At 55.8% G+C, this 18,624-nt stretch overlaps 1 protein-coding gene across 2 annotated transcripts in view; it reads left to right on the top strand.

The window, feature by feature from the left end:
• Positions 1-11,132: 11,132 nt before the first annotated feature.
• PPP5C (protein phosphatase 5 catalytic subunit) overlaps positions 11,133-18,624 on the top strand; it is a 51,404-nt gene continuing 43,912 nt past the window's right edge. Inside the window, exon 1 of one of the 2 annotated variants that reach the window (XM_077840535.1) lies at positions 11,133-11,323. In XM_077840535.1, the coding sequence (XP_077696661.1) occupies positions 11,203-11,323 (121 nt within the window). In that variant the 5' untranslated portion in view covers positions 11,133-11,202. The remainder of the gene's footprint in view (positions 11,324-18,624) is intronic. The other variant, XM_077840536.1, reaches the window with a different exon arrangement.

Here is an 18,624-nt window from a genome sequence, read left to right as displayed (position 1 = left end):
CCACCCTGCAGATACCACGCGCCCCGGAGCGGTGCCAGCTTCCCGTCCCCCGGCACCGCAAGCTGCCAGCTCACGATGGCTCATTCTCCCAGCCGCTCGGCACTGGGCTCTGCATGAGCGGGGTGGGTGATGGTGAACCGGGCGCGACGGGGCGAGGGGCTGCAGGATCGGGACAGAATCGGGTCCACAAAGTCGAGTACATTGAGAGATGAGGGATGTAGGCAGGGGAAATTATCCTGTCCCGATCCCGGTGAAATCCCACAGCAGGGTTTCAAACCCGCTCTGGACCCCCTTCACACCGTGTTTCTTTCCTTCCTCTACCCCCAGCTTTCCTTCCACTTGGCCGGGACAAGACCTTTCTCCCCTGCCCGCTTTGAACAATTGTTCAGTCACGATTGGATGTTTTCCTAAAGGCTCTGCTCTCGTTAATTGATCGGTCTAGAGCGGTGGTTTTCAACCCATGGCCTGCACGCCCCTTGGGGTCCACAGCCTGATTCCCAGAGGGGCCTGCACTTCCATTCGAAATGTTCTTAGAGTCTGTTGTGTTTTTACTGGTAGCCTTCTACGAGTCCAATCTCGAGTGTGGATGCAATTACACTTGGATTAAGTTAGACCCATGTTGCATATTCCCCTTCCTATACAGGAATAAGCTATCCCAGGATAAGCCCCTTTATCCCAGGACAATTGAGTCCCCCCTAGGGGGTGTTGTACTGCATGAATTACCCCGGTGCAGTTAAGGCAGAGCAATTATTGTGTGACATAAACCTCTGTTTTCCCACCTAATCCGTTCCACTTCTCCAGCCCTTGGCTCACCATGGGAGGAAAATTGAACTCGATGGATATTTAAAATCCCTTTTTTCACTGATCCCCTTAGCGGGAAAGTTTCACCGTGATTTGAATTCTTTGAACGAAAGTTGGGGATGGGGGGTTTGTTGGTTTTTTTTTTCTTTACCAAACCAAGATGTGGGGACTTGCTGCAGTGGGAAAATCTCTCGTTTGGTGTCAAATCAGACTTACAGGAATGGTGGCAGGGGTGGGACAGGGGACGACGCTTCCGCCAGGTTCCTTGCACCATCACTTGCTCTTGTGCAGAGCCTACGCTCCCAGCTGGGCACGGGGGTGTGTCACGCTTGCTGGGCACGGGGGTCGATGGTTGCACGAGGCGCGATTCAAGCCCTGTTTTTTTTTCTCCTTACTGCCAGTGGGTTTTCTTTTTCTTTTCCCCCAGATGTTCCCTTTAAGCAATGATGGACCCGCCTCCTCTACCTCCCCCTTCCTACCGTATTTCCCTGCGGGGCTTGGCCCCCGGCGTTATCTTCCCCCATGCCAGTTGCCGGGAAGTAGGGTTGCCAATTTTGATGGGACATGTTTCTGGAGGTTTGATCACGTGACATAATCTTTAATTAAAGATTCATCTTGAATTCCTGGAGACCCCAGGACCATCCCAGGCGGTGGGCAACCCTAGCGGGAAGTGGGGTGAGGGAGGGGAGAGAGGGGGCTGAGCTGAGCTCCGCGTGGGGCGCCGTGTTTCAACGCCGACTGTTAATTGCGTTGCGAATGCAACACACCCACCCACACACGCGCACAATCTGTAGACGGGCACCGCCCCTCCAGGCAGCTGTTCAGAGCCGCACATGGCCACACGCACAGACCGACGGCCTTCTCCCAGCCTTGAGAAGGCCGCGCCCAGGGTTGGGGGGGGCAGGGCCGCCGCGCCCCTTTCTCTGGCCGCGGCCCTGCCCCGCCCTCCCGGCGTTCTTGGTTTTGTTTTGTTGATTTCACTTTCCGAGAGTGAGCTGCTCTTTTTTTCTTCTTGTCGTCGTCATTATTGTAGGGTTAGCGTTTTCCTTGTTGTCGGGTTGTTACGCGCACATGCCCCCCCCCAAAGCCTGGCGCCCCCCCAGCCAGCCCCACCATTGGGGGTGTCTGATGCCCCTTTCCCACCCACCTCTCTTCCGATGCGGTGTGGACCCTCCGATTGCTCCCGCATTAGCAACCTGCCTAGTACATGGCAATGGGGATCCAAGTTAGCCCCCCCAAATCCCTGGGGTGTTTACCCTACCCCATGGCAGCTACTTCACACCGGGGCAACCCTCTTTTAGGAGCACCCCGTTTTTAATGAGGGGGGGGTTAGAAACACTGTGAGTTGGATATACTTGGATTCCCTCTTTCCTGCCTGTAATATGGGGGGGGGGGAATCTGTGGGAGATGGTGGAGCAGGGGGGATACTCCAGTAGAACTTGGAGCCTCCCCCATTGTTTTGCATTTGAGCAGAGCAATTTGCGGGGGAGGGACTCTTGGCCTTGTGTATCTTGGCTCCTTGCAGCCCCCCCCAACCTTTGTCCCCCCTCCTGGGCCAGGAAGCCCAGGATCTAACACCCTGGAGCGGGGGTAAGGTCTGGAGGGGCCTGATTCTGACCTTGCTGACACCCTGGGAATCAGGAGAGACCTCACTGAAGTCTATGGGTGTTAATCAGGAGTGACTCCAGTGGGGTGAAGCCACCTGGCCCTGCTGGAAGATCAGGATCGGGTCCCCCAGAAGAGGGATTTCTGGCGAAGGAGGTGAGGGGGGCAGCCAGGTGGGGTGGGTTGGTGCCAGGCTTTGGGGCATGTGTATTTTTTCTATTGTCTCCTCTCCCCGTGTGCGTCCGGTTTCTTTCGGGGCCGGACTCTCTTCCGGCACCCTCTGGACATAAACACGTCTGGTAACAAACCTTGGCTCACCTTGTCATTGGCTGCGGGGACCAAGCCGGGAGGGGGTAGGGGTGGTCTGTGACCTGGGGATGAGAAGAACCCCCCTGGGCCAAGCCCACCAGAAAAGAAGAGCTCTAGGAGCCTACGCTCTGAGGCTGCCAGACGCCTCTGTGTGCTGGGTTGGCTTTCTGACAAAATCAGTCCGGTGAGAACTTGGCACCTGGAGGTGGCTCATTTCTCTGGCTCTAACCACTCGACGCCACTCCCCTTCCAGAGCTGGGGATAGAACCCAGGAGTCCTGGCTCCCAGCCCCACTGCTCTAACCACTAGACCCCAGTCCCAGAGCTGGGGCTAGAACCCAGGAGTCCTGGCCTCCAGGCCCTCATCCCCAAACCCTGCTCTAACCACTAGACCCCACTGCCCTCCCAGTGCTGGGGAGAGAACCCAGGAGTCCTGACTCCAAGCCCCCCTGCTCTAACTCACCAACATTCTGACAGAAGTCGCGGTCTGGACAAAGAGCCCCTCGGGGGTGGGGGGTTGGGGGCATGGTCTTGGGACCAGAGCTAAGGCACTGGGGAGCTCTGTCACTGTCCTGCTGTGTGACCTGCAGTTGGTCTCCTCCCCTCTCAGTGCCTCAGTTTCCCCCCCACACCTGCCCAATGCCCTGGGTACATCTGACCTGCCTCCTGGGAGGAGGGTGGGAAGCTGCTTCGCTGGCCTGGGGAGGCAGCTGTGCGGTCTCTGGGTGAATGACCTCGCTGAGCGTCTGGTGCACTGTGGGCGCGTACCCAGTGGGCACAGGGGGGAACCTGGAGCTGGCTGCCTTTGCCTGCCAAAGTGCTGCCGGCAGGGGCCAAATCCCTGCTTCTCCCAGAGGGTCCCCGCCCCTTAACATAGAGCCCCCTTGTATGCCATGGGCTCCGGGGCCAAGGCGGTGGCCCAGCGGGCCGGAGATGCACTGGTGCAGTCTTACCCCAGGGGCGAGGGACACGGTGCTGATAGGGGGCACTGCGGGGAGGTGTGGTGAAGGGCCAGCCAAGCAGAGCCCCACCCCACCCCCCGGCTAGGGGTCTGCTGTGCTGGCGGGGCAGGCTCCAGTGCCCCCCCAGATCATGGCATGGTGAGGAATAAGATATTGTGCCCATTTCCTGCCCAGCCAGGGCAGTGGGCAAGACCCACGCATTCCTTGCCCCGTAGCAGGGCACTGGGCCTGTTTGGGCGTAGGGGAGCGTTGGGCCAGGACATATGCCAGCCGGGGCCTTTGGCAGCTCCCTGGTCATTGTCCCAACTCAACAGCCTAGGAAGCCACTGAAAACCCCACCATGGGGTTGGTGTATTGGGTTGGAGGTGGGCACAGGACCTCATGGTACTGGGACCTGGGCTGTTGTGCCCCCTGCTGGAGGAGGGCAGAATGACATGGTAACTGAGATCGGGGCGGACGCCGCCCAGACCCACAGTGACCGAGATCAGGGTCCTGTCGGGCCGGGCGCTGCCCAGACACGCAGTGACCGAGATCGGGGCCCCGTCGCACCGGGCGCTGCCCAGACACACAGTGACCGAGATCGGGGCCCGGTCGCGCCGGGCGCTGCCCAGACACACAGTGACCGAGATCGGGGCCCCGTCGGGCCGGGCGCTGCCCAGACACGCAGTGACCGAGATCGGGGCCCCGTCGGGCCGGGCGCTGCCCAGACACGCAGTGACCGAGATCGGGGCCCCGTCGGGCCGGGCGCTGCCCAGACACGCAGTGACCGAGATCGGGGTCCTGTCGCGCCGGGCGTTGCCCAGACACCCAGTGACCGAGATCAGGGTCCTGTCGGGCCGGGCGCTGCCCAGACACGCAGTGACCGAGATCGGGGCCCCATCGGGCCGGGCGCTGCCCAGACACCCAGTGACCGAGATCGGGGCCCGGTCGCGCCAGGCGCTGCCCAGACACGCAGTGACCGAGATCGGGGCCCCATCGCGCCGGGCGCTGCCCAGACACCCAGTGACCGAGATCGGGGCCCGGTCGCGCCAGGCGCTGCCCAGACACGCAGTGACCGAGATCGGGGCCCTGTCGCGCCGGGCGCTGCCCAGACACACAGTGACCGAGATCGGGGCCCGGTCGCGCCGGGCGCTGCCCAGACACGCAGTGACCGAGATCGGGGCCCCGTCGCGCCGGGCGCTGCCCAGACACCCAGTGACCGAGATCGGGGCCCGGTCGCGCCGGGCGCTGCCCAGACACGCAGTGACCGAGATCGGGGCCCCGTCGCGCCGGGCGCTGCCCAGACACCCAGTGACCGAGATCGGGGCCCGGTCGCGCCAGGCGCTGCCCAGACACGCAGTGACCGAGATCGGGGCCCTGTCGCGCCGGGCGCTGCCCAGACACACAGTGACCGAGATCGGGGCCCGGTCGCGCTGGGCGCTGCCCAGACACGCAGTGACCGAGATCGGGGTCCTGTCGGGCCGGGCGCTGCCCAGACACCCAGTGACCGAGATCGGGGCCCGGTCGCGCCAGGCGCTGCCCAGACACGCAGTGACCGAGATCGGGGCCCCGTCGGGCCGGGCGCTGCCCAGACACGCAGTGACCGAGATCGGGGCCCCGTCGGGCCGGGCGCTGCCCAGACACGCAGTGACCGAGATCGGGGCCCCGTCGGGCCGGGCGCTGCCCAGACACGCAGTGACCGAGATCGGGGCCCCGTCGGGCCGGGCGCTGCCCAGACACGCAGTGACCGAGATCGGGGTCCCGTCGTGCCGGGCGCTGCCCAGACACCCAGTGACCGAGATCGGGGCCCCGTCGCGCCGGGCGCTGCCCAGACACGCAGTGACCGAGATTGGGGCCCCGTCGCGCCGGGCGCTGCAAGAGCCAGCTGGAGCCATCCCATCAACCTCTCGGCCACTAGAGGGCATTAGAGCTCTGCACGGGGGCAGGTGGGGTCCGGGGGGAGTCCTGGTCCCGGTCCCGGCACCTGCTCAGCACGTCCCTAGGAGCTATGTCTGCAGGGCAGAGCGGTGCTTGCCCGGGGATGGGGCAGAGTCCAGGTGCTAAACGGAGTGACAGGCACCCCCCTGCTGAATCACCCCCAGAACTGCATTGGGAGAGTGAGAGGACAGCGCCGGCTACCGACCCCCAGCCCCCCTCCTTGCAGCACAGCGCCCCCTAGTGCTGCAGTGGGGCATTGGCGCCAGCAAGGGGAGCGCGCCCCCTGCTGGTTCAGCTACAAAGCATTCCTTGGGCTTTCCCATAACACTGGCCTAGTTGCCATGTGGTGCCACCCACACCCCCCCAGACCCCACCTCCCCAGATACACACAGGGACCCCTCCCAGACCTCCCTCCCAGATACACACAGGAACACACTCACCCAGACCCCCCCCCCACACACAGGGACACCCACCCACCCAGATACACACAGGGACCCTCCCGACCCCCTCCCACACCCAGATAAACACAGGGACACCCCCCACACCCAGATACACACAGACACCCACCCAGGTACACACAGGGACACACACACACCCAAATACACACAGACACCCCCCCCACCGATACACACAGACCCCAGATGTCTAGTGACACACACACAGATACACAAAGACACAGCGACACAGATGTCTAGTGACACGCACAGGGATACACACAGACACAGTGATACAGACAGAGCTACACAGATCTCTAGACACAAATACAGAGATACGCACACAGAGATACACACAGATATCTAGACACAAATACACAGATACACAGATATCTAGACACACAGAGATACACACAGATATCTAGACACAAATACACAGATACACAGATATCTAGACACACAGAGATACACACAGATAGGGATGCACACAGACAGAGCTACAAAAATATCTAGATCTACACACTAAGATACACACAGACATGGATATCTCGACACACATGGATACACACACACAGACAGAGCTATACAGATATCTAGGGACGCGTCCTCGGCCCCCCCCAGCCAGTGCCCAAGAGCTGCTCTGGGAGGGTGCACGTGAAGGTGCAAGTCAGTCACATTTTGTTTAGCCACATCACTACAGACACCTGACGTGGTCTGTTGTAGACACATACCCATGGTCACATACATGTGCTCTGCCACACATGCTCACGCACCCATGCTCTTTCACGCACAATCACACACGCTCGATCATGCTCCAGCTGTATCTCACACCCACAATCACACTCCATCACACAGACACACAAACTGTCACACACAATCACACCCATGCTCTTTCACGCACAAGCACACACGCACACGCTTGATCACGCTCCAGCTGTATCTCACACCCACAATCACACCCATGCTCTTTCACGCACAATCACACACGCTCGATCACGCTCCTGCTGTATCTCACACCCACAATCACACTCCATCACACAGACACACAAACTGTCACGTGCAATCACACCCACACGCTCTCACACACAAGCACACGCTTGATCACGCATCTGGTGTATCTCACACATACAAGATCAGACTCCATCGCATAGACACACAGACTGTCACACAAAATCACGCCCATGCTCTCTCACGCACAAGCACACACGCACACGCTCGATCACGCTCCTGCTGTATCTCACACCCACAATCACACTCCATCGCACAGACACACAAACTGTCACGTGCAATCACACCCACACGCTCTCACACACAAGCACACGCTTGATCACACATCTGCTGTATCTCACACACACAGTCACACTCCATCACATAGAAACACAAACTGTCACACACAATCACACCCATGCTCTCTCACGCACAAGCGCACACGCTCAATCACGCTCCAGCTGTATCTCACACACACAATCACACTCCATCGCACAGACACACAAACTGTCACACGCAATCACACCCATGCTCTCTCACGCACAAGCACACACGCACACGCTCGATCACGCTCCTGCTGTATCTCACACCCACAATCACACTCCATCACACAGACACACAAACTCTCACAGGCAATCACATGCTCTTTCATGCACAATCCCGCGCACACTCTCACACACACACACACACACACACACACACACCATCACGCCCATGCTCACACTATGACAGATACACATGCTCTTATCACGCGCAGTCACATATGCCTTATCACACACATGTGCCACTGGTCATGCCCCCACCCCACGCCCAGCGCAGCCAGCACCCCCTGGGCCCAGCTGTGCCCTGCCCACCCCGGGCACAGACGCCCTCTGGCGGAAGTGGCTTCTGCTGGACCCTAAGGAAACCCTGAGCCCTGGCTGGCGGACACTTAGCGGCACCTAGTGTTCACATCCAGCAACAGCTGCTGAAAATGCCTCTCCTCCCGCCCCACATCTCTCTCCCTGTACCACTTCTTTCCTTTCACCCCCTTAGCGCTGGCTTCTCCAAGTGGGTTCGTACAAACACACCCGTCCCCAGGCCCTGGTTCTGGGCCGTGCCAGAATGCTGTGGGGCCAGGACAGGCGGGACACCATGCTGACATCCCGTCACAGGGCAGAGGTGCCCGCCTGGCCCGGGGTGGGGGCGTTGTGTTGAGGATACTGGGGACAACGATGGGGCCCCTGGGCAGAGTAGAGCCCGCACGGTCTGCAGAGGAGTCTGTGGGCAGCATCAGGAAAGCACAGGGCAGTAGTGCGAGCACCCGAACTCCTGGGTTCCAATCACAGCTCTGAGACAGACTCATGCTAGGTCCCACCCCTGCCAAGGCCCAGCGCCCCATTCCCTGTTACCCAGAATCCCCCGGGACCCTGCCCAGCCCCTGTGCCCCATTCCCTGTTACCCAGAATCCCCTGGTGTTCTGCCCATCCCCAGCGCCCCATTCCCGATTATCCAGAATCCCCTGGGGCCCTGCCCAGCCCCTGCACCCCATTCCCTGTTACCCAGAATCCCTCGGAGCCCTGCCCATCCCCAGTGCCCCTTTCCCATTCCCCAGGAACTTGTGCATCCTCAGTGCCCCATTCCTGGTTACCCAGAATCTCCTGGTGTTCTGCTTATTCCCAGGGCCCCATTACCCAGAATCCTCCGGAGCCCTGCCCAGCCCCTGTGCCCCATTCCCTGTTATCCAGAATCCCCTGGGGCCCTGCCTGTCCCCAGTGCCCCATTCCCAGTTACCCACAATCCCCCGGGGCCCTGCCCAGCCCCAGCACTGAATTCTCTTTCTCTGGGGTTGAGGCTAGAGCCAGAGTCACTATCCCAGAGCCAGATCAACGGGTCGAACCAGAGGGCAGGAACTGGAGCGAGCAGGGTAGCAGGCAACGACGGGTTCAAGGCAGGGGCAGGACAGAGGCCAGGCTGGATGCAAGGCCGGGGCAGGAGCAACCCGGTCACACAGGAGCAGGCACAGGGGTGGGCAGGAGCACGGAGAAGCCACCAAGAGGCTGCTGCGGCTACTGGCTTAAGAGCCAGCCTGCTGGCCGCTTGTGGCCAGTCTGGTGGTGTGGCCAATCAGGCAGGAAGAGAAAGACGTGAGAACGATCTTCAACAGAGACCACACCCTGTGCTTTCTGATAGTGCAGCATTCCAACTCGGGAACCTGTTCCACACTGAGTACCTCCCCTTCACTTGCTGTTCATTTTCCAAATGGTAGCCAATTTGCGGTTTCCATTCAATGTGGCACACATCGTTTTCAGATTCGGCATGTTCGCACTGTGAAAGAAACCATGCTTATCAGCTTCTCCCCAGAAATGCTTTGTGTTCCCTTAACAGCAATGTAGCTGGGAATCTGGCCCCGTCTACACTAGAAATGTATCTCGGACTAGCTATGTCTCTCGTGGGGTGAAAAATCCACACTCAAGAGACGTAGCTATGCCAACCGAACCCCCTGGAGCAGGCAGCACTACATTGACAGAAGAATTCTTCCATCAACCTAGCTACCACCTCTCGGGGAGATGGATTACCTATGCTGATTGGGAGAACATTGGTGTAGGTAGTGTCTACACTGAAGGGCTACCATGACACAGCTGTACCAGGAGTGGTGGAAGCTTCCTAAAAGTGAGGGGCCACCGGTGCCCGAACTGTGGCCTCACCCCCTGCACTGCCCCTTCTCCCAAGGCCCCACCCCTTCTCCCCGAGCCCCACCCTCATGCCACCCATTCCCCCAAAGCCCTGCCCCCTGCTTGCTCCTCTCCAATCCGTCCCCCTCTTCGCTTTCCCTTTATACTGACACTGCATCGACCTCTTGTTACATCACCCGTGGAGTTATTAAGTCGGCGTGGTGGGGTAGTAACATCGGCGGGAGCAAAATTTTAGTATAGACACTTCCATAGTTAGGTCATTGACCTAACTCTGTGGTGTAGACCAGACCTCTGTAAATCCTGCTACCCTCAAATGAGCATAAAGGACCCTTGCTCTGTGCACTGTTTTCAGGATGCATGAGCCACAGAGAAGCTATTAAGAGCAGCTGCCAGACCTGCTTACCCTGCACCCATTGCACAGACCCTGCATCTCTCTCTTGAGTCCCCACACAACATGACCGTGGCTAACCACCAGCTCCCTAGATGGTTCCCAAATGACCCAAGCTGCTGAAAACGCTGCCCTTGGAGAACTTCCTGGGGAGGTGGGTAAAGATGCATGTTTATTCTGGTTTCAGAGTAGCAGCCGTGTTAGTCTGTATTCGCAAAAAGAACAGGAGGACTTGTGGCACCTTAGAGACTAACCAATTTATTTGAGCATGAGCTTTCGTGAGCTACAGCTCACTTCATCATGCTGAGCACCCAACAATTGGGTCTAGATGATCATGGAAAGAGCCTAACGTCTGCGGTTAGGTGACCTCCCAGAGCCCCAGGGGCAGCTCCAGTGATATCTAGCAGCGTGGCCTAGCATGGCCTGGAGCCACACGTCCTCACCGGAGCTCTCAGGTTGGGGGGCTCATTGCGGGGACGACAGCCCCAAGCCCCACTCTGCGTCGGCTCAGAGCCCACCCATGGCACCCATCAAAGCCAGGTGCTTTGGGATGGGGCCGCTCGCCGGACCTCTCTGCATCTGCTGAGGTCCTGTGGCCCCATGGCCACGCGCCCCAGGGCAGGACTCTGTGAGCGCGGGCACCCCGCATGTGGGCTCAGAGATTTTCCCTTGGTGCCGCCCAGTCACAACCATGGCGGGTCCTGGCCTATTCCCCCAATGCTGCCCAATCCCGTGCCTCCACCTTGATGCCATCCAATCACGTGCCCCCATGATGCCATCCGATCCCGCCTCCTCCCCTGGGTGCTGCCCAATCACGCCCCTCCCCTCAGACCAGGTGATGCCCAATCAGGTCCCACCGGGCACTGCCCAATGAAGCCTCGGGGCATGGCCACTCTAGCCCCCCTTCCCCGGACTCTATGATGCGCAGTCGCCCTTCCCTCGCTCCCCCGCCTCTCTATGGTTGAGCCCCGAGCCCCGCCCCCTCGCTGCCAGAGGGGCCCGGCGCCTCAGCGCGCGTGCGCGCGTTTGCGACCTCCTCGCGACCCCTCCCCCTTGCTGTTTGCGGCAGCGCTCGGCGGGGCGGTTGGGTGCGCGCGGTTGCTAGGGTCGCTTTACGGCCCGGCGATGGCGGAGGGCGAGCGGACGGAGCACAGCGGCGGCCTCGGGCGGCCCCCCCTGGTGGGGGAGGCGGGGGCGCTGGAGAGGGCGGAGGCCCTCAAGAGCCAAGCCAACGAGTACTTCAAAGGTAGCGGGGGGGAGCGGCCAGATATGGAGTCAAAGGGGGAAGCCGGGCGGGGCTGCCAGATAGGGAGCCACAGGGGGAAGCCGGGGGGAAGGCGCTGCGAGATATGGAGCTGCTGGGGGGAGGGGCTGCGAGATATGGAGCTGCTGCGGGAAGTGGAGGGGGGAGGGGCTGCGAGATATGGAGCTGCTGGGGGAAGTGGAGGGGGGAGGGGCTGCGAGATATGGAGCTAGTGGGGGAAATCGAGGGGGGAGGGGCTGCGAGATATGGAGCGTGACGGGGATTCGGGGTGGGGGGGGGAAAGGAGCTGCCAGATGGGGAGCCATAGTGGGCTGGCACACAGGGAGCTGTTGTAGGGAGGGGGTAGGGAAGGGGCAGCTAGATGGGGAACCAGGGGGCGAGTGTGGGAGGGATGATGGTGTGAGGGTCCTGCCAGCGGGGAGGGGCTACCAGAGAGTGAGTCCTAGGTGGGGAGCAGAAACGGTGGTAGGGCGCCAGAGGCAGCCTAGTCTAGTGGCTAGAGATGGGGAGTGGGAGTGGGGGCTCCTGCCTTCTAGTCATGGATTCCAAGGCCAGCAGGGACCAGGTCATCTAGTCTGATCTCTCGTAGAGCACAGGCCAGAGAACTGCCCCAAATAATTCCCAGAACAGATCTCTTAGAAACGTGGTATTGGCCGCTGTCGGAAGACAGGCTACTGGCCTCGATGGACCTTTGGTCTGACCCCGTGTGGCCATTCTTACCTAAACCCATCCCATTTTGATTTAAACATGGTTGGTGACGGAGAATCCACCATGACCCTTGGTAACTTGTTCGAAAGGTGGGTTACTCTCACCGTTAAAAATGTATGCTTTATGTGGGATGGATGGACGTGGGGGGGTTATGGGGTCTAGTCATTAGAGCAGGGGACTGACTCCTGGTTTGTGTTCCTGGCTCTGCCAGTGACGTGTGTGGTGAGCAACCCAGTCACACAGGAGCAGGCACGGGGGTGGGAGCTGCTCAGGGATGCGTCCTGCTTAGAGTCTCGGTTTCCCTATCTGTAAAATGGAGATAATGGTATTGATCTGTTCTGTATAGCGTGCTGAGAACTACTGCTGAAAAGTGCTGGAGAAGAGCTCAGGATTATCACCATCGCTATTATTTGTTGTTACGTTCAGGGCAAAGGCCTCATGCCAGCAGTGGAAGCACGCTGCCCTACACATTCAGCTCCGTTTGCAGGGGTGCCAACAGAAGGGCCTTATGGTTTCAGAGTAAATGCTTTCCCCTTCTGTTGCTCTTTATCCACGATCTCCAAGCAGTTTGCAAGGATTTGTTAATTTGCCACTACATCCCCCTGGGCATCCTAATTTCACAGCTGGGGAAACTGAATCATAGGGCAGGGGAGGTGACTTGTTCAGGGTCACCCAGGCAGTCTGTAGCAGAGCTGAGAGTAGAACCCAGGAGTTCTGGCTCCAAGTTCCCTTTTCTAGCTGCTGAGGCCTGCTCTACATGTGAAAGTTTTATGGGTTTAATTATTGTGACTCAGGAAGTGATTTTTTTTAAACTGAAATAGTTACACCAGTACAAGCCCTAATGTAGAGGCAGTTACACGGGGATCACTTACGGTAATAAACTATACTGGTCTAAGCACATTTATACTGCTGCGTGTCCACACAATAGGGTTGTACTGCTGTAACTGTGCTGGTACACTTACTGATTCAGTTTTGATGTATAGATGTTCCCTGATGCCCATCACTGGAGTATTAAATCAGAGTAAGAGAGGCTGAGCTAGCAAAGGGCCTCAGGATGTGTGGGGGTGAGGGGGAGAAGGTGTTCAGTTGAAGTGACTAGCATAATCTGATCTGTTGATGGGGTTAGTGTTAGAGGAGACGTTGATGTGTCAGGGGGTTTGTCTACATATGGTGCTATTCTGGAATAACTCCATGGTTGAATCAGTTTAAAATAAAACCAGTGAAAAACCCATGTGTGGATACTCTTATTTCCATTTAAACCAGGCTTACTTCTGTTGATCTTAAATTGGTTAAGAATCAGTTTAAATTAACCAGAAGTAAGCCCCTCTTAAATCAAACATCCACACTGCAGCATGCACTGGTTTAACTAAATTGGCTTAAAATCCGATATAAATTAAACCAGTGCAACATTTTTGTATAGATAAATCCTTATTCCAGAATAAGACCATCCACACGCACCGTTATTCTGGAGTAGCTATTCTGTTTTGAATTCATGTCCTACCTTATTCCGAAGTATCTTGTGTAGACAGGTTCTTATTCTGGAATAAGAGTTCCTTTTTCCAAATTAAGCCAAACCAGAGCAAGGCCCTCTTGTTCTTGGATAAGTGTGTGCACACATGGAGTTATTCCTGAATGGATGTTCTGCTTTAAATTCACACCCTACCTAATTCCAGAGTGACTTTCATGTGTAGACAAGTCCTGAGGTGAGGGAAGGACTGTCTGATGCAACAGAGGGCATATTCCCTCAGGGGAGGATTTGTGGAGCCGAGCTTAATAGTGAGATGAAATAAATGATTGGAGCAAGCGATTGGCAGGAGAGGGAAGACATTGCGGATGGGCATCGTAAATAGGGCAGTGGTTCCCATAGGTTCCCACCTTGTGGCTTGGTTCTGAATGCTTCAGAAGCAGCCTGGCCTGTTTCTTTGGCATAAACAGGGAGAGACTGCCAGCCGGGAGCCACCTGAAGAAATACTTTAACTGGATTGTTGCTTTGCTTAACTTCCCTCCTTCCATATTATGAGGGGTTAATGTCCGGTCCGAGAGCAAACATGGCTCTCTTGGAAGAGGCCATGTGTGCAAGCTCGTTAAGGCCGCTTGTTCTTAGGCCTGAATTTCTGTCCATGGAAGTGTCTGGCTGGGCCTTGTCCTAAAGAGACCCCATCTCCCCAGGTTTGAGAGCTTTCCACCAGGAGATAGCCTCCTTTCTTCCTTGCTCTTTGTCAGTCATTTCTTTATTACTTTAACCCTCCTCTCTGCAGGCAGCCCTTCAGGGGAGGCTGGAAGTCATGTCCCCAACCCCAGGCACCACTCTTACCTCTAGATATGATCCCTCCAGGGCAGGATGGAGGACTATGAGGAAGTCTGCACTTCCTGTCCTGGGACTTAAACAGACCCTGTCACCGACTCTAGGACGTGCCAAACTGGATTAGACCTGATGGGGGATAGTTCCAGTTTCCCATCTTTACCCAGTGCTCAGCACCGGCTGCTTCAGAGGAAGATGCAATGGTGGAATTACCTGATCAGAGCCGAAGGTTCTTCCCCATCAGTCAGTGATTGGCTCTTGCTGATAGCACTTCTAAAAATGCGTTGACTTGTGTCTAATCAAAGTAAGGAGAGCAGAAATAGGGAAGTATATCTATCTAGAAGGTGTCACCTGGCTTAGCGTCTGGTGAGATCACGTGATCAGGTAACTCTTTACTAGCGTTGAAGCCCCTGTACTGCGCACACAAAGTTCCACGCGGTGTGACTGGTCCCCTTGAGTTCCATGGAGTTGCTCTAATCGTTGAAGTTAAACATCTGTAGAGGAAGGATGGCCCAGTGATCATGACACTCTAGTTTAGGACTGTAGAGATGCAGGCCTACTTCCCTGCGCTGCCACAGAGTTCCTGTGTAACCTTGGAAAGTCACTATGCCTCTCTGGGCCAGTGGGGATAACAGCACTTCTGTGTCTCATTGGGGTGCTGTGGGAGTATGTACACTAAGGAGGGAGTCGCTTTGAGATCTAGGGATAAAAGGTGCTGTGCAAGAGAGAGGTATTATAGAATCATAGAATATTAGGATTGGAAGAGACCGCAGGAGTCCAACCCCCTGCTCAAAGCAGGACCAACCCCAACTAAATCATCCCAGCCAGGGCTTTGTCAAGCCAGGCCTTAAAAACCTCGAAGGTTGGAGATTCCACCACTTCCGTAGCTAACCCATTCCAGTGCTTCACCACCCTCCTAGTGAAATAGTGTTTCCTAATATCCAACGTGGACCTTCTCCACTGCAACTTGAGACCATTGCTCCTTGTTCTGTCATCTGCCACCACTTAGCACAGGCTTGCGCCATCCCCTTTGGAGCCCCCCTTCAGGTAGTTGAAGGCTGCTATCAAATCCCCCCTCACTCTTCTTTTCTGCAGACTAAATCACCCCAGTTCCCTCAGCCTCTCCTCATAAATCGTGTGCCCCAGCCCCCTAATCATTTTCATTGCCCTCTGCTGGACTCTCTCCAATTTGTCCACATCCCTTCTGTAGTGGGGGGAACAAAACTGGACGCAATACTCCAGGTGTGGCCTCACCAGTGCTGAATAGGGGGGAATAATCACTTCCCTCAATCTGTTGGCAATGCTACTACTAATACAGCCCAATATGCCGTTGGCCTTGGCAACAAGGGCACACTGCTGACTCATATCCAGCTTCTCGTCCACTGTAATCCCTAGGTCCTTTTCTGCAGAACTGCTGCTTAGCCAGTCGGTCCCCAGCCTGTAGCGGTGCCTGGGATTCTTCCTAAGTTCAGGACTCTGCACTTGTCCTTGTTGAACCTCATCCTATTTCTTTTGGCCCAATCCTCCAATTTGTCTCGGTCACTCTGGACCCTATCCCTACCCTCCAGCTTACCTACCTCTCTCCCATCTTAGTGTCATCTGCAAACTTGCTGAGGGTGCAATACATCCCATCATCCAAGATGAATAAAGATGTTGAACAAAACCGGCCCCAGGACCGACCCCTGGGGCACTCTGCTTGATACCGGCTGCCAGCTAGACATCGAGCCAATGATCACTACCCACTGAGCCCGACAATCTAGCCAGCTTTCTATCCACCTTATAGTCCATTCATCCAATCCATACTTCTTTAACTTGCTGGCAAGAATACTGTAGGAGACCATATCAAAAGCTTTGCTAAAGTCAAGATATATATATATATTATATATAAGTCAAGCTATATCACAAATGCTGAGAAGATCAGAGCCCTAGCCTTCCAAGTGACGGCTGTATTGTCTAGTGTTTCAAGTACTGTTTTAGGCGGGGGGGGGGGGGAATAATTCATTTTATGTTTAAAATGTAATGAGGTAATTTATTTTTAGTCCTGAAGGGATATAGCATCTTATCCAGGTTCCTATTTTTGGTTTGATAAAACTTCCAGTTTGTGACTTGCAATGAATCAGCCACTAGGGGGCTTCCTTCACAGCCCTTTAAAATATACGGTATTAATTTCTGGGGGCGTCAGTGCTAAGAGGGTGTCAATAAGATTGCAGTGATTTCAGAGAAAAACACAAATGGTCAAGGGCTGGAGGGAACGGATTTATAGGGAAAGGCCGAGAGAGAGAAACTTGCCTAGTTTGGCCAAATGACGACAGGTGGGGGGCGATACATAATGACCTAGTCGCATCAGTTGCAGAGAATGTTACTGCAATACAAGGGGATGAAGCAAAGCAAGGGGTGAATATCAGGGAGAAGTTTCCTGGATCTCAACCCCAGGAAGGCTAGGAAATTATATCAGGACTGGACAAAGCCCTGGGGGAATCACCGTAGTGAAGGGACAGTCTGGGCCGGAGCTCTGTGCTGGATTCAGTGGGATCTAGCAGCTTGTGCCCTTCCCTGATTTCAGTGACCTCTGTGTTGATCAGTGACCTCATTTAAAAGGTGATGGGTGTGGAGGCGGGGGATCTGTCCATGCCGGATTGCTCCATGTAGAACACGGTGCCAGCCAGTGAGCGAACGTTCCAAATACAGCAGCTGCTGTGTCCTGTGGGAAAGCAGCAGTCAGCCAGGGCTCTATTGGGGGAGAAGGAGCTGGGTGCCTAGTCCTCAGCAAGGGGGACAATCTCCAGGCTTTGAGTCCAACTCTGGGCTGTCCAGGCTCTGCAGAGTATTTTGGGGGGCCTGTTCAGTGACTTCAGCCTGATCTCTCTGGGCCGAAGCGGTCAGCATGTGAGGGGCTCTGTATGTTGTCAGTTGGTGAACATGTGAGTTTTCTCCATAGGCTGTCCCAGCCCTGCGTAGATAATTGATTCAGCAGACCTCAACAGTGGTACCCTGAAAGACCGCAGGCTCATGTCAGTGGCAGAAAGACTCGGCTAAGTTTATTGTCTTAAAGCATGTTATCAGCATCCCATACGCTGCACGGGTGCACTGCATGTATGCTTGTGACAAGGTACCAGCACATTCAACGTCAAGTCATCCCTTAAGCCAGTACAAAGAATCAAGGGGTGGTACCTCGATCTTCATGTGATGAAACAAACAACTGCTTACATACCACCTTCCATTCTTCCTCACATCTGTTTGTTACCTCCCCTTGGACATTGCTGCTGATGCCTCGGACAAAACATCCCTATTCATCACTTCTGTCAAACCATCTTATCTTGTGCTCGGTTGGGGCGGACCTGAGTGAGTCTTCACTTCTGGGATGTGTGTACATGAACATCCAGTGCCTAGTTCTTAGGAGTGCCTGTGTCTTAGCCACGCTAGCCGTGCCTTTGCCAAGTTCATGTGCCAAACGGTGAACTTGTAAGCAAGTGTCTCTGTGATGACAGGGCCTGACTTTGGCTCCTAGCATGGCCTGGCTTTGCTGACTGTGGTTCATGCCTTAGGTCTTGCCCCAGGCCTCATGCTCCAGGCTCTCTCTCTGTTACATTCCCCTGCTTTTTGTCTTTCTATGGGGAGGATGTGTACTCATCATCCCAGAAAAGCATAATGCGTGGACTGAAGATGAGCCAGTGGGCTAAACACTGTTATATGGCTATACCTTACGTTCCCATCCACATATTCATGCCCCATCTGTCCTTTGGTCTGCACATTCCCACATACAACTGGTAGACAGATTTTTCGTTTCCAATTTTTTCTTAGTCCCTTATGGTGGGCCTGGGAATGTTAGGTCTGGGACTTTGATTGAAGGCTGTAGTTTTATGATTGAGCTTTGGGAGATGCTTCCATGTACAGAAACTCCTCACTTAAAGTCAGGTTTCAAAGTAGTAGCCGTGTTAGTCTGTATCTGCATATATAAAATCTCCCCACTGTATTTTCTACTGCTTGCATCTGATGAAGTGAGCTGTAGCTCATGAAAGCTTATGCTCAAATAAATTGGTTAGTCTCTAAGGTGCCACAAGTCCTCCTTTTCTTTTTTCACTTAAAGTCGTCCCGGTTAAGGTTGTTTCCTTGTTAAGTTGCTGATCAATTAGGGAACATGCTCGTTTAAAGTTGCGCAATGCTCCCTTCTAACTCGTTTGGCAGCCACCTGCTTTGTCCACTGCTTGCAGGAAGAGCAGCCCAGTGGAGCTAACTGGGGGGGGCTTGGAACTAGGGTGGACCAGCAGCCCCT

Source organism: Eretmochelys imbricata, chromosome 23, assembly GCF_965152235.1.
Source record: "Eretmochelys imbricata isolate rEreImb1 chromosome 23, rEreImb1.hap1, whole genome shotgun sequence".
NCBI classification, from domain to species: Eukaryota; Metazoa; Chordata; order Testudines; family Cheloniidae; genus Eretmochelys; species Eretmochelys imbricata.
Note: the sequence above shows the minus strand (reverse complement) of the source record. Positions and strands in the feature narration are given on the sequence as shown.